This window comes from Malaclemys terrapin, chromosome 5 (assembly GCF_027887155.1).
Source record: "Malaclemys terrapin pileata isolate rMalTer1 chromosome 5, rMalTer1.hap1, whole genome shotgun sequence".
Taxonomy (NCBI): domain Eukaryota; kingdom Metazoa; phylum Chordata; order Testudines; family Emydidae; genus Malaclemys; species Malaclemys terrapin.
In genome coordinates, this window is record NC_071509.1 from 97,595,501 (window position 1) to 97,609,036 (window position 13,536).

At 45.3% G+C, this 13,536-nt stretch overlaps 1 protein-coding gene across 2 annotated transcripts in view; it reads right to left on the bottom strand.

The window, feature by feature from the left end:
- Window positions 1-1,962: 1,962 nt before the first annotated feature.
- Window positions 1,963-13,536, bottom strand: part of LOC128838400 (UPF0462 protein C4orf33 homolog) — a 34,897-nt gene continuing 23,323 nt past the window's right edge. For both annotated transcript variants that reach the window (XM_054030552.1, XM_054030551.1), the window contains exons 6-7: window positions 5,049-5,248; window positions 1,963-2,242 (exon numbers count right to left, since the gene is read on the bottom strand). In XM_054030552.1, the coding sequence (XP_053886527.1) occupies window positions 2,155-2,242; window positions 5,049-5,248 (288 nt within the window). In that variant the 3' untranslated portion in view covers window positions 1,963-2,154. The remainder of the gene's footprint in view (window positions 2,243-5,048; window positions 5,249-13,536) is intronic.

The following is a 13,536-nucleotide window of genomic DNA, read 5'->3' on the forward strand; positions in this document are numbered from 1 at the left end:
GGCCCCGCGGCCCAGCGCACCCCCCCCGGCGGCCCAGCTCCCGGCCCGACCCCCCGGCGGCCCGACCCCGCGGCCCAGCGCACCCCCTGGCGGCCCGACCCCACGGCCCAGCGCACCCCCCCGGCGGCCCGACCCCGCGGCCCCGGCCCGGCTCCTGGCCCGGCACTGCGCCCCTGGACCCCATCCCGGCACCGCGCGCCCGGCCCCGCGACCCCGGCCCAGCCCTTCCTCCCGATTTTCCCGGACATGCCCGGCTTTTGGGGATTTCCCCCCGGACGGGGATTTGAGCCCCCAAAAGCCGGACATGTCCGGGAAAATCCGGACGTATGGTAACCCTATATTTTGTCCAGCTTCTAGAAATGCACATAACTGGACAATATACTTAACTACACTGTGTTTCCATTTTGTCTCATTGTTGAACTACTGGTATATGAACTCCAAAATCCACTTTACTAGAGTCTGAAAAGTTCTAAACTCAGAAAAGTTCTAAGATCAGCAAATGATGTTGAATGCCTGTAGGCAGGAAAATAGACTGATTATCACCTGCTTCACAGATTGCAGTATTTTATCAATGCCTGACAACTGGATAAGATAGCACAGGACACCTTGTATGGTCGGTAATATCCCAGTGAAAATTACCCTGAAAAACAGCATTTGTAAAGGAAAAAGACCCTACAATCAACTCTAGTAATTCCAAGGCATCTATAAAAATCTAAATTCAAAACAGAGTAGTTATTAATAGACCACTTACAGCAATTCTGCTTATGTACTTTAAGCAATCATGATTGGTTTTGATTTTACTGGATGTTGATGTTACTGGAACTAACAGCTTATCTTCTATTAACTAGATCACCTCCAACAACAGTGAAAGGTTTCCATTCTGTATTTTAATCGGATTTCTTTCAATGGGGTAGAGTGGAATTCGTCTTTTGTAGAAGCAGTAAAGCTTTCAGCCTCTAGAACCTACAGATTTTTTGAGATCCATGTGGCTCCAGGGGAAAGGCTGGTGTGCCACATACGTTTCCCAGCACAAAGTGAAGAGCTCCATGGTGGCAAGTTATGGAGCTGTCTGAGGAGAGAGAACTCATGCATATGAGCTCCACTTCTTTTATTATGTTTTTATTATTTGTATTACAGTAGCACCCAGAAGCCCTAGCCAGTGTCCCCTGTCATGCAGGGCACTGTGCAAAACACATAATGAAAGGCAGCATCTGCCCTAAAATTTTACAGTCTAAATCCTGTACTTTCTTTTTTGTAAGATTTCCTCTAAGAGTTGAGTAAATGTGCTGCCCCCTTATTTTGTTTTACTCCAAAAAGAGTAATCTGTGTGGTATGGGAACCTGAAAAGAATAGAATCATTTTTTGTAGAGGTGAAAGTAAATATTGTACAATATAGTGCCTTAGTTTATGTCTTTATGCTGATCTCCAGCTTCATCCTCTGAGAGCACCATTAGTCTGCATCATGGTCCCTATAAAAAAAAAAAATCTTTCCAGACAGACTGATATTCCTCTATCAAAGATAATACCTGGTTTTAGTAACTCCCCCAATAGTATTCCCCAAAAGTCACACTGAAATATATTACATGGTAATCTGCAAAGTCAGACTTCAAACCAGAGAAGGGGAAAAATTTTATAATGGCTATAATTAGACAGCCTTCAGCTGTTAGACAGGGATACTTCTCTACCGCACCCACACTAGGAAGTGGCTTTTGTGGCTACAGAGCTTACCTGGGCCAGACACTCTTTTCTTGTCTCCACAACTAGTGTCTAGCTTACAAATATTAGTATCATTTGTATTTTGTAGACAGATCAAAATAATTAAATTGGTTTCTATTACTTTATAAGAGGTGTTTTAGGAAGATAAAACATGCCTTGAAAGAGTGGTTAAAACACCCATTATCCCCTTTTTATCATTTAATTGTTAAAAAGAATCAATATAAAACAAAACATTATCAAAAGGAATAGCCTCTTAAATTATTTATTTTAATTGCCACATCAATTTGAAGCCGTGACAGAATACAACTTAGTTCCAGCAATTTGAAAATAGACTTTTAAGTAGTTGGAGGGGGGGTTGTTTTTTGTTAGAGTTTGTTTTGTTTTTTAATAACTGTGTTTGTGATTTAGAAAGTTACTTGATTGTAGACACTGATTAAGCTATTTCCACAGGTCTGATGCAGGTTGCTCCCAGTTCTCTCCCATAATCCACTTTAGACTGAACTTTTTGAAATACTCCAGACGATGGCTATAGGTGAGAAACAGGCATAAAAAAAGCAACTTGTAAGTAAAAAATAAAAAAGTTTCAACATTCATTTTAATAATACACTTCAAAATGAATGGTTTGCTGCAAAGGTGAGCTGGAACATTGCCGCCGGGCTACAATGTAAAGACACCATAAGAAACCTTTTTGGCAGGCAAAGATTGCTGAAGTTTAGGGACAGCATAGCTGTGTCCTGCTCTGGGGTCAGGAGAGAGGGTGGAGTAGGAGCTTGTATAGTAGTTTTATTCCACCTGCATATTCCCCTGCATAGGGGGAATCCTCATAGGCTGGAGCAAATGACTTTATGTCTGCTTTCCATCCAGAACAGCACTGCGAATCCAGCCCACAATTTAAAAAAAATCATGACCCATCTGGGACAAAAACGCCAATGGAGACTTCAAAGGGACTTCTTGTGCTTAAAATCAAGCACCTGCTTAAGTGCTTTGCTCAACCAGGGCTTTATAAATTAGTACTGGAACCCTGAATTGGATCCATTAATGAATAGGGGAAAACTAGTGGAATATGCTCTTGTAGCGAAGCAATGACTCACTGGTGCGGCAGCTCCTGCTGGTTGTCCTGGGAATTAGCTCGATTCCAGCTCGGAGCGCCCTCTGCTGACCGGTGTCTCGCCTGCCTCAGGCCCTGTGTCCCTCCTGGACCCCGGTGCCACTTTATCCTGCAGTACCCCGACACTCTGGGTCTCCCCTCCCAGGGGAATCCCCCAATCCTCTAAACCCACCTTGCCTCAGTGGCTACTGCCAGTCATCATCCAGCCCCCTTTACCTGGGGCAGACTGCAGTCTGTAATGGACACTCATCACTGGCAAGGGGGTAGGACCAGCTGCCTCTGCCTATTCCCAGGCTGCACCTCTGTGGCCCCAGTACCTTTGTAGGCCTTCACCAACGCCTGCAGCCTGGGGGGTTACCAGGCTGGAGCTCCCTTGCCCTATTCCCCAGCATTGCTCCAGTTCAGGTACCTTGTTCTCCAGCAGCTAGGCCCTCTCCCGCAGGGCTGGAGAGAGACTCCTCTCAGCTCCTGGCCCATAGCTCTCTTATCAGGGCCAGCTGGGCCCTAATTGAGCTGGCCACACCAATCAGCCTAGCTTGGCTGCTTTTAACCCCTGCCTATCAGCAGCCGCCCCACTACAGTCAGCATGGATTCACGAAGGGGAAGTCGTGCCTGACTAACCTAATTGCCTTCTATGATGAGATAACTGGCTCTGTGGATGAGGGGAAAGCAGTGGATGTGTTATTCCTTGACTTTAGCAAAGCTTTTGATACGGTCTCCCACAGTATTCTTGCCGCCAAGTTAAAGAAGTATGGGCTGGATGAATGGACTGTAAGGTGGATAGAAAGCTGGCTAGATCGTCGGGCTCAACGTGTAGTGATCAATGGCTCCATGTCTAGCTGGCAGCCGGTTTCAAGCGGAGTGCCCCAAGGATCGGTCCTGGGGCCGGTTTTGTTTAATATTTTTATTAATGATCTGGAGGATGGTGTGGACTGCACTCTCAGCAAGTTTGCAGATGACACTAAACTAGGAGGCGTGGTAGATACACTAGAGGGTAGGGATCGGATACAGAGGGACCTAGACAAATTAGAGGATTGGGCCGAAAAAAACCTGATGAGGTTCAACAAGGACAAGTGCAGAGTCCTGCACTTAGGACGGAAGAATCCCATGCACTGCTACAGACTAGGGACCGAATAGCTAGGTAGCAGTTCTGCAGAAAAGGACCTAGGGGTCACAGTGGACGAGAAGCTGGATATGAGTCAACAGTGTGCCCTTGTTGCCAAGAAGGCTAACGGCATTTTGGGCTGTATAAATAGGGGCATTGCCAGCAGATCGAGGAACGTGATCGTTCCCCTTTATTCGACATTGGTGAGGCCTCATCTGGAATACTGTGTCCAGTTTTGGGCCCCACACTACGAGAAGGATGTGGAGAAATTGGAAAGAGTCCAGCGGAGGGCAACAAAAATGATTAGGGGTCTGGAGCACATGACTTATGAGGAGAGGCTGAGGGAACTGGGATTGTTTAGTCTCCAGAAGAGAAGAATGAGGGAGGATTTGATAGCAGCCTTCAACTACCTGAAGGGGGGTTCCAAAGAGGATGGAGCTCGGCTGTTCTCAGTGGTGGCAGATGATAGAACAAGGAGCAATGGTCTCAAGTTGCAGTGGGGGAGGTCCAGGTTGGATATCAGGAAAAACTATTTCACTAGGAGGGTGGTGAAACACTGGAATGCGTTACCTAGGGAGGTGGTGGAATCTCCTTCCTTGGAGGTTTTTAAGGCCCGGCTTGACAAAGCCCTGGCTGGGATGATTTAGCTGGGAATTGGTCCTGCTTTGAGCAGGGGGTTGGACTAGATGACCTCTTGAGGTCCCTTCCAACTCTAATATTCTATGATTCTATGATTCTACAGCTCTCTACAGCTTGTTTGCATGTCACAGTAGTATATTTCCTCTAGTATATACATTTCTCATAATTGTGAATGAAAAATACTTTTAAATAGGAAGTTCTGCATTCTCATTAGCTGAAATGTATTATTTCAGACTACAGTCTGCCTCTGCTCTAGGAGTTTCATTTAACCCTATTAAAGTAAATGAAAGGACTTCCATTTCCAGACTTCAATGGGCTTTGGATCAAGACTCAAAAGGCAGTTTCATAATTTCTATCAATGTCACGCTGAAAGTATTTCACCACATTACACTGCAGTAGGAAGGATTTCCCAAATTTGCTGGATTAGTAGTCACAGACAAAAGAGAAAACAAGCATAAATAAGATACGGTTTGTACTCACAAATTAGGCCCCTGTCCCAGTTCAATATCCTCTCTAGGTATTGGATAAAGTGCCTCATATGTTCTTCCAATCCCAGACCCATGGATGGCATATGAATTCATCTTGTCAACACCAGGTGGGAAATACCTCCAAGGAATAAGTGCTGTGCCATTCCATTTGTTCCAGTTTATGTCTGCTTTAAATATCAAGTCAAGTCCTTTCTTTACACAGGATTTAAAAAAAAATCAAAATGTCATCCTTGTTATTTAAATATACAATTAATATCACTAAATATGTTGAGCTAAGGCACCTTCAGACAAACATGAGTGTGTTTTTTAATGATCTAGATAATAAGGAATATTTATACATGACATTAGAATTAAGAATCTGTTAGCCACACTATCAGAGGCTCGTTCACCTGCACATCTACCAGTGTGATATATGCCATCATGTGCCAGCAATGCACCTCTGCCATGTACACTGGCCAAACCGGACAGTCTCTACGCAAAAGAATGAATGGACACAAATCAAACATCAAGAATTATAACATTCAAAAACCAGTCGGTAAACACTTCAACTTCCCTGGTCACTCTATTACAGACCTCAAATACTTCAACAAAAAAACTTCAAAAGCAGATTCCAACGAGAAACTGCAGAATTGGAATTAATTTGCAAACTGGACACTATTAAATTAGGCTTGAATAAAGACTGGGAGTGGATGGGTCATTACACAAAGTAAAACCTATTTCCCCATGCTAATTTTTCCCCCTACTGTTACTCACACCTTCTTGTCAACTGTTGGAAATGGGCCATCCTGATTATCACTACAAAAGTTTTTTCCTCCTGCTGATAATAGCCCACCTTAACTGATTACTCTCGTTACAGTTAGTAGGGCAACACCCATTGTTTCATGTCCTCTGTGTATATATATCTTCCTACTGTATTTTCTACTGCATGCATCTGATGAAGTGGGTTTTAGCCCATGAAAGCTTATGCTCAAATAAATGTTTTAGTCTCTAAGGTGCCACAAGTACTCCTCGTTCTTTGAGTTTGTTAGTGTTTCCATTAAAATATCAATTACTATTTCATAATTGTTTATCCATAATATATGGATTGTTTATCTCCTTCTAGTAATGAATTTGACATGTACATTTAGAATAATGAAAACAAAAACAACTGAAGATATGTTCATGCAGCAAACAATGTAATTGCATATGGAACAGAATTCTTGGGTATTACTTTTACAAGCAGATACAAGTGCGGGTGTTGTAATACAAAACACAACTGAATTTCTGTCACAGAAATTGACATTGATTAGTTGGTGTCATTTTAATTTACTACCTACTTTCTTTCTTCAGGCTGTAATGTTAATAATGCACTTCAGAAGGAATGTAATGCTTTTGATAAGGGGATCAGATTCTGCTAATCTAATCCTCAATAATCAATCCCTGCAGGACCGTACAACTTCATTTCTTGAAGGATGCAGACAGATGAAAAAGTGTATTCATATTTTAATATTGAGGCAGAATCCCTTGGTGAGTGAAGCTGTCCATGTGCTATCAAAATATTTCCAGGGTCCCAGCTGTACTGCCTCACCTGGGTTACATGGCTGCATAGTTCTAATGGAATAGTGCTGCCATGGTCTCTTCCACTATGTTTTCCCCAGGGTCTCCCTTCACTCCACCATGCAAAGGAGGTATATATAAAAACTGATACAGAACTTCTATAGGGTTCTATATAATATTCTAAGGTAGGGGTTAGCAAACATTTTTAGAGGGAGGTTGAACTACATTCTAACACACAAATTGTACCATTTCATCTCCAAATCCTAATTGCTCAGGCCAATTCCCCTGCTAGTCTCATTCCCACGGACCACTTCCCTCCTATTTAAGATGGAAACAAAAAGCTTCCCTCACATTTTGAGAAACACAGGTCTCTGACAACTACAGCAATTGTTTACATGGAAAAGTAACATTAGGAAATAAAGTAATGTATTTTTAGCTATATTTTAATACTATTTGGAAGATGAAAATGAAAAGAAGCCAGCACAATACATCTAGAAAGCGTTCCACAGACTACCAGCAAGTGCTCTAGGGACCCAAGTTTGGGGACATCTGTTCTAAAGTGACAACTATTGCGAAATGGGTTCACAAACCCCTTTTCAGTGGGAAACAGATACTGTATTATCTTTTAATTGTTTTTAATTATACTGTAGGTTTTAAACCTTTTCACTACTTCCCATGGCTGTGTCATTGCTAGGTCTTTGCTATAAACATAGCAAGTTTATATACCCTCCAAAGAGTGCAGCCATTCTCTTCAGAGCATTCAACACTCTTTCTGGAACAATACTACTTTCAACTTTTCTACTCATCATCTGTACAATGATCTAATAAAGAGGTAACACATTTGTGCGTGCATGTATTCTTGGATTTACACATTACGCAAGGCACAGACTGTCACCATTCAAAAGAGACAGTAGTTAGCTGCTTGCTAAAGCAGAGTTATACTCACTCTTATTATGGAAAGGTACAGAGTGAGGTTAAAGCTAGCTCCCATTCAAATTTGAGCTAAAATCTTTAAAAGCTAAGGAGAACAGTGACTGTAGTTGCAGTTGGATGAAATTTAAGAAAAAACAGTTTGTGGAACATGGTATATCTATTGTCTTCCTGATTATTGCTTAAAGATTACAAGTAAGTCTATTAATTACAACTAAAGTAAATTCTCCTTCAACTTGACAGGCAGCCTATTTCTTTTAGATGTTGAAGTCTTCAGTTCACTTTCTAAAACAACTAGATTTTTTAAAAAATCAGGAGACTCCTTGACTTGAGGATTAATCATTTGAATGGCTTTCAATATTCAACACTGTATGCATCAGAGTTTTACTTATTCTTTTTGAAAGGTTCAATAATTTCTACAGAAAACTACAATTTTTTGACCACTTTACAGAATACAATAGAAAATTATGTTCTCCTGTAAACTTATATGGGATATTTCAAAAGCCTATAGTAAGGATGTCATTCTCTATTGAATTCTGTAAGTTTTTAGTGTAATTTCTATATATTCCTATTAACCCTATCAGTGGCTGCCCTGATTTTTTCTGGTGACAGTAGCAGCAATCAGAGGCACTGATGAAAAATCACTCTAACCTCCATGTACAATTTGAAGACCCATAGCCATGTAGCCATAAGAACATAAGAAAGGCTGTACGGGGTCAGACCAAAGGTCCATCTAGCCCAGTATCCTGTCTTCCGAAGGTAGCCAATGCCCAGTGCCCCAGAGGGACTGAACAGAGGAGGTAATCATCAAGTGATTCATCCCCTGTCGCCCATTTCCAGCTTCTAGCAAACCTTTTCACTACTTCCCATGGTTGTGTCATTGCTAGGTCTTTCGGGTATTACACCTTCCCCTATACCTTGCCTCTTGAGCCATGTCCACAACACATGAATAATAGAATTTGGTGGAAAGAAAGCCTACAAATGGGCAGTCATAGTGTAGAATCTGGCTTAGCTGCTAAAGGAGTAGAGAACTATCACATCTTGGCAAAATAAAGACCCATTGGGAAGTAATTGCAGGAAAAAACTTGAAGCGCATACAGAGGGGTGGGTGGCAAAGAGGGCTGCTGAGAAATTAAATAAGCCATACCCTTAACTATAAATTGTGTGACCATGTAATAAAAGATGCTAATATAATGTACATATGTGAAAAATGTTACTCTGAAAAACACTCCCAACAAACCTATTTTAAGGCAGTGTTAAGCAGAGAATATTACACATACAAAGGACAAGAATTTCATTTACACTGAAGTACACTAGGCTCTATGAGAATTTGTTTTCTCTCTTTTGTGCGAATCTTACCATTTGTGGGTATTACTCATTGGCAATTGAGAAATCTATTGTTATGACTGATATAGTGGAACTAGCTATGCTCATTCATGTGGTCACTGACTCTGATGCAGAGAGAATGAATCCCTGCATTGATTCCTTAAAAGAACACAATAACAAAAGGTCAAGATATTTTGATGCTCTGAAGTAATTTATGTCAGTAAAGCAGATTTTTCAGAATACATTATCCTCAATTACAACCGACTGAGCCGAGTCAATGAAAAGAAAATATACTGAATAGTGTTGAAAAATAATCATAACTCTTTATATTTCCATTGCATCATTTCCTGGTATGCCTGCACTGCACAGAAATTGAACTATGATTCCATGATTATAGTGGATTTTAAATCAACCTGACATTGGTATTTGAAAAAGAAATATGTTTCAAGTTTGCTACTATGCAGTCCAGATTTCTATATATGCCATTGTATATTGCAAACTAATGGACAGTAGAGAATGCAATACTATTCTTTTGTTTATTGGACTAGTCTTTACAGATCAGAAAATTAAGTCAAATTATGTTCTGTCTTTGGGTGTTCATCTTGTACCTTACGATGAAGTGACGTGAGGAAGAATAAATAGGCCATAATCTGATTACTCTTGCACTGATGTAACTCCCTTGACTTCAGTGGAGTTACTTCTGATATATGCCATTGTATCTAAGAGGAATCTCAAGCCCAGTGACTTTTCCTCTTCAAACAAACAGAAAAAACGATTACTCACCTTTGTAACTGTTGTTCTTTGAGATGTGTTACTCATATCCATTCCAATTAGGTGTGCGCGCGCCGTGTGCACGATCGTCGGAGAAATTTTCTACCCTAGCAACACCCGGTGGGTCGGCTGTGGAGCCCCCTGGAGTGGCGCCTTCATGGCGCCGGATATATACCCCAGTCGACCCAGCGCCCCCTCAGTTCCTTCTTGCCGGCTACTCCGACACTGGGGAAGGAGGGCGGGTTTGGAATGGATATGAGCAACACATCTCGAAGAACAACAGTTACAAAGGTGAGTAACCGTTTTTTCTTCTTCGAGTGCTTGCTCATATCGATTCCAATTAGGTGACTACCAAGCCTTACCTATGCGGTGGGGTCGGAGTGAGACATCGCTGTGTGCAAAACCGCTGATCCGAATGCAGCATCGTCTCTGGACTGCTGTACCAGCGCATAGTGAGCAGCGAAGGTGTGGACCGATGACCAAACTGCCGCTTTACAAATGTCCTGGATCGGGACATGAGCCAGGAAGGCAGTCGAGGAGGCTTGGGCCCTCGTGGAGTGGGCGGTGAGGCGCGGCGTCGGGACACAGGCCAGGTCGTAGCAAGCATGAATGCAGGACGTGATCCAAGAGGAGAGACGTTGTGAGGAGACCGGTAAGCCTTTCATCCGGTCGGCCACTGCAACGAAGAGTTGTGTCGTCTTCCTAAACGGCTTTGTACGCTCAATATAGAAAGCCAGGGCCCTGCATACATCCAAGGAATGCATACGCTGGTCTTGACGGGTAGCGTGCGGCTTAGGATGGAAGACCGGGAGAAATATATCCTGGTTCACATGAAAAGCTGAATCTACCTTGGGGAGAAAGGCAGAGTGGGGGCAGAGCTGCACCTTGTCTTTGTGGAAAACTGTGTATGGAGGCTCAGACGTGAGTGCCCTGATTTCAGAAACGTGCCTTGCTGAAGTGATGGCTACGAGGAAAGCTGTCTTCCAAGATAGGTACAGGAGTGAGCAAGTAGCAAATGGCTCGAACGGGGCCCTGTGAGCTTGGAGAGGACCAGGTTGAGGTCCCACGCCGGAACAGATTGTTGTTGCTGTGGGTACAGCTGGTCTAAGCCCTTGAGGAACCTGACGACCATCGGGTTAGAGGAAGCGAGTCCTCCTGGGTGGAAAGCAGATATAGCGGCCAGATGCACCCTGATTGAAGATATCGCCAAATCCTGCTGTTTCAGGGATAGGAGATATTCGAGTACAAAAGGAATAGACGCCTGCAAGGGGGGCGTGGCCAGTCCTTGCACCAACAGGAGAACCGTTTCCACTTGGCTAAGTAAGTGGTCCGTGTAGCAGGCTTTTTACTTCCCAGCAGAATCTGCTGCACGGGATGTGAGCATTGTAGCTCTGTCCGATTCAGCCATGGAGCATCCACGCCATGAGGTGGAGCGATTGCAGGTCGGGGTGACAGAGTCGCCCGTGGTCCTGAGAGATGAGATCTGGGCACAAGGGAAGCATCATCGGAGTTTGAACCGATAGCTCCAGAAGCATGGTGTACCAGTGCTGCCTTGGCCAAGCTGGAGCAACTAGAATCATACTTTCCTGGTCTCTGCGTAGCTTGAGCAGTATCCTGTGGACCAGTGGGAATGGAGGAAAAGCGTAGAACAGCTGGTCTTTCCACGTCAGAAGGAAAGCGTCCAACAGGGAGCCCGGAGATCGCCCTTGTAGGGAGCAGAACGCGTGGCACTTCCTGTTGGCTCAAGATGCGAACAGGTTGACCTGGGGAAATCCCCACCTCTGGAAGATGGAATAGATGATGTCTGGACAAATCGACCACTCGTGCGTCTGAAAGGACCTGCTGAGACGGTCCGCTAGAGTGTTCTGGGCTCCAGGGAGGAACGATGCCGTGAGATGTATCGAGTGGACAATGCAGAACTCCCACAGGCGAATGGCCTCTTGGCATAGGAGAGACGACCGGGCTCCTCCTTGCTTGTTGATGTAGAACATGGCCGTGGTGTTGTCTGTGAGGACTGACACACAACGGCCATGCAGGAGACCCAGAAATGCCTGACAGGCTAGGCACACCGCCATCAGCTCTCGAACGTTGATGTGCAGAGCTAGTTGGGATGCAGTCCACAGGCCCTGGGTATGGTGTTCCCCGAGGTGAGCGCCCCGACCTAGGGATGAAGTGTCTGTGACCAGGTGCAGGGAGGGTTGTGGGGCATGAAATGGCACTCCTGCGCAAACCGCCTTGTGATCCCAGCCACCAAAGTGAGAGAGGTCAAGACCGAGTTCGGAACCGTGACCACCATGCTCAGGTTGTCCCAATAAGGGCGGTACACCGACGATACCCAGGCCTGTGTGGGAGAAGCAGAAGTCTAGCATGCCTGGTTACGTAAGTACAAGAGGCCATGTGCCCCAACAGGCCGAGGCACGTCCTTACTTGGTAATCGGGAAGACCTGGAGTCCGTGGATGATGGTTGTGATGGTGTGAAACCAAGTGTCTGGCAGAAGAGCTCGGGCGAGTCTGGAGTCTAAGACTGCCCCGATAAACTCTGGGTTGGCTCCAGAGTGGACTTCTCCTTGTTGAGTAGAATGCCTAACCCATGGAATGTTTGCAGTATTATCTGGACACGAGCTTGAACTTGCTCCCTGGTGTGGCCGCGCACCAGTCAGTCGTCTAGATACGGGATCCTCTGTCGACGAAGGTATGTTGCCACACCAGCCATACATTTTGTGAACACTCTCGGAACCGTGGACAAGCCGAAGGGAAGGACAGCAAATTGGTAGTGCATTCCGTTTACTACAAATTGAAGGAAGCGCCTGTGAGGGGGGTAGATCACTATATGAAAATATGCGTCCTTCATGTCGAGGGCGGCGAACCAGTCTCCAGGATCCAGCGAAGGGATGATGGTCCCCAAGGAGACCATGCGGAACTTCAACTTTACTATGAATTTGTTGAGTCCGCGTAAGTCTAAAATGGGTCGCAGACCCCCTTTTGACTTGGGGATCAGGAAGTAGCGGGAGTAGAACCCCCTGCCCCTTAACTCTGGGGGCACCTCCTCTATGGCACCCATAGCGAGGAGGCCAAAAACCTCTTGTATAAGGAGATGCTCGTGAGAAGGGTCCCTGAAGAGGGACGGGGAGGGTGGGTTGGAGGGGGGGGGTGAAGAAAACTGGAGAGCGTATCCCCTCTCCACCGTGCGAAGGACCCACCGGTCCGAGGTTAATAAGGGACCAAGCACGGTGGAAACGGGAGAGGCGATCCCGAAAGGAGGGAGATGGATCCTGGGTAGTGGCTGGGGCGCCATCCTCGAACGCACCTTCAAAAGTTTTGTCTAGGACCTAAAGGTGGCCTGGTTCTGACCGGATTGGGGGCCGGTCGACCTTCATCTACCACCTCAACCCCACCTTCTGGGAAAGTCCTGTCTTGGACGAGGCGCGGGAGGGTAGAACCTTTGTGGCTGGGGCCTAAAGGGTCTGCGCTGGGGCCCTGGGACATGCATCCCCAGGGAGCGCATGATGGTTCCTGAGTCCTTGAGGCTCTGCAATCGGGAGTCCTTCTTATCCAAGAACAGTCCCTGGCCCTCGAACGGTAAATCCTGCAGGGTCTGCTGCAGTTCTGGCGGCAAACCTGAAACCCGGAGCCAGGAAATGCGTCGCATGGCTATGCCCGATGCTAGAGTCCTGGCGGCAGAGTCTGCTATGTCCAAAGAGGCTTGCAAGGAGGTCCTAGCCACCTTCTTACCTTCCTCCACTAAGGCCCCAAACTCCTCTCTTGAGACCTGGGGAACCAACTCTTTGAATTTACCCATGGAGTTCCATGAGTTATAACTGTAGCGGCTCAAGAGCGCCTGTTGGTTCGCAGCTCTGAGCTGTAAACCCCCAGCTGAGTACACTTTACGCCCGAACAAATCGAAGCATTTAGCGTCC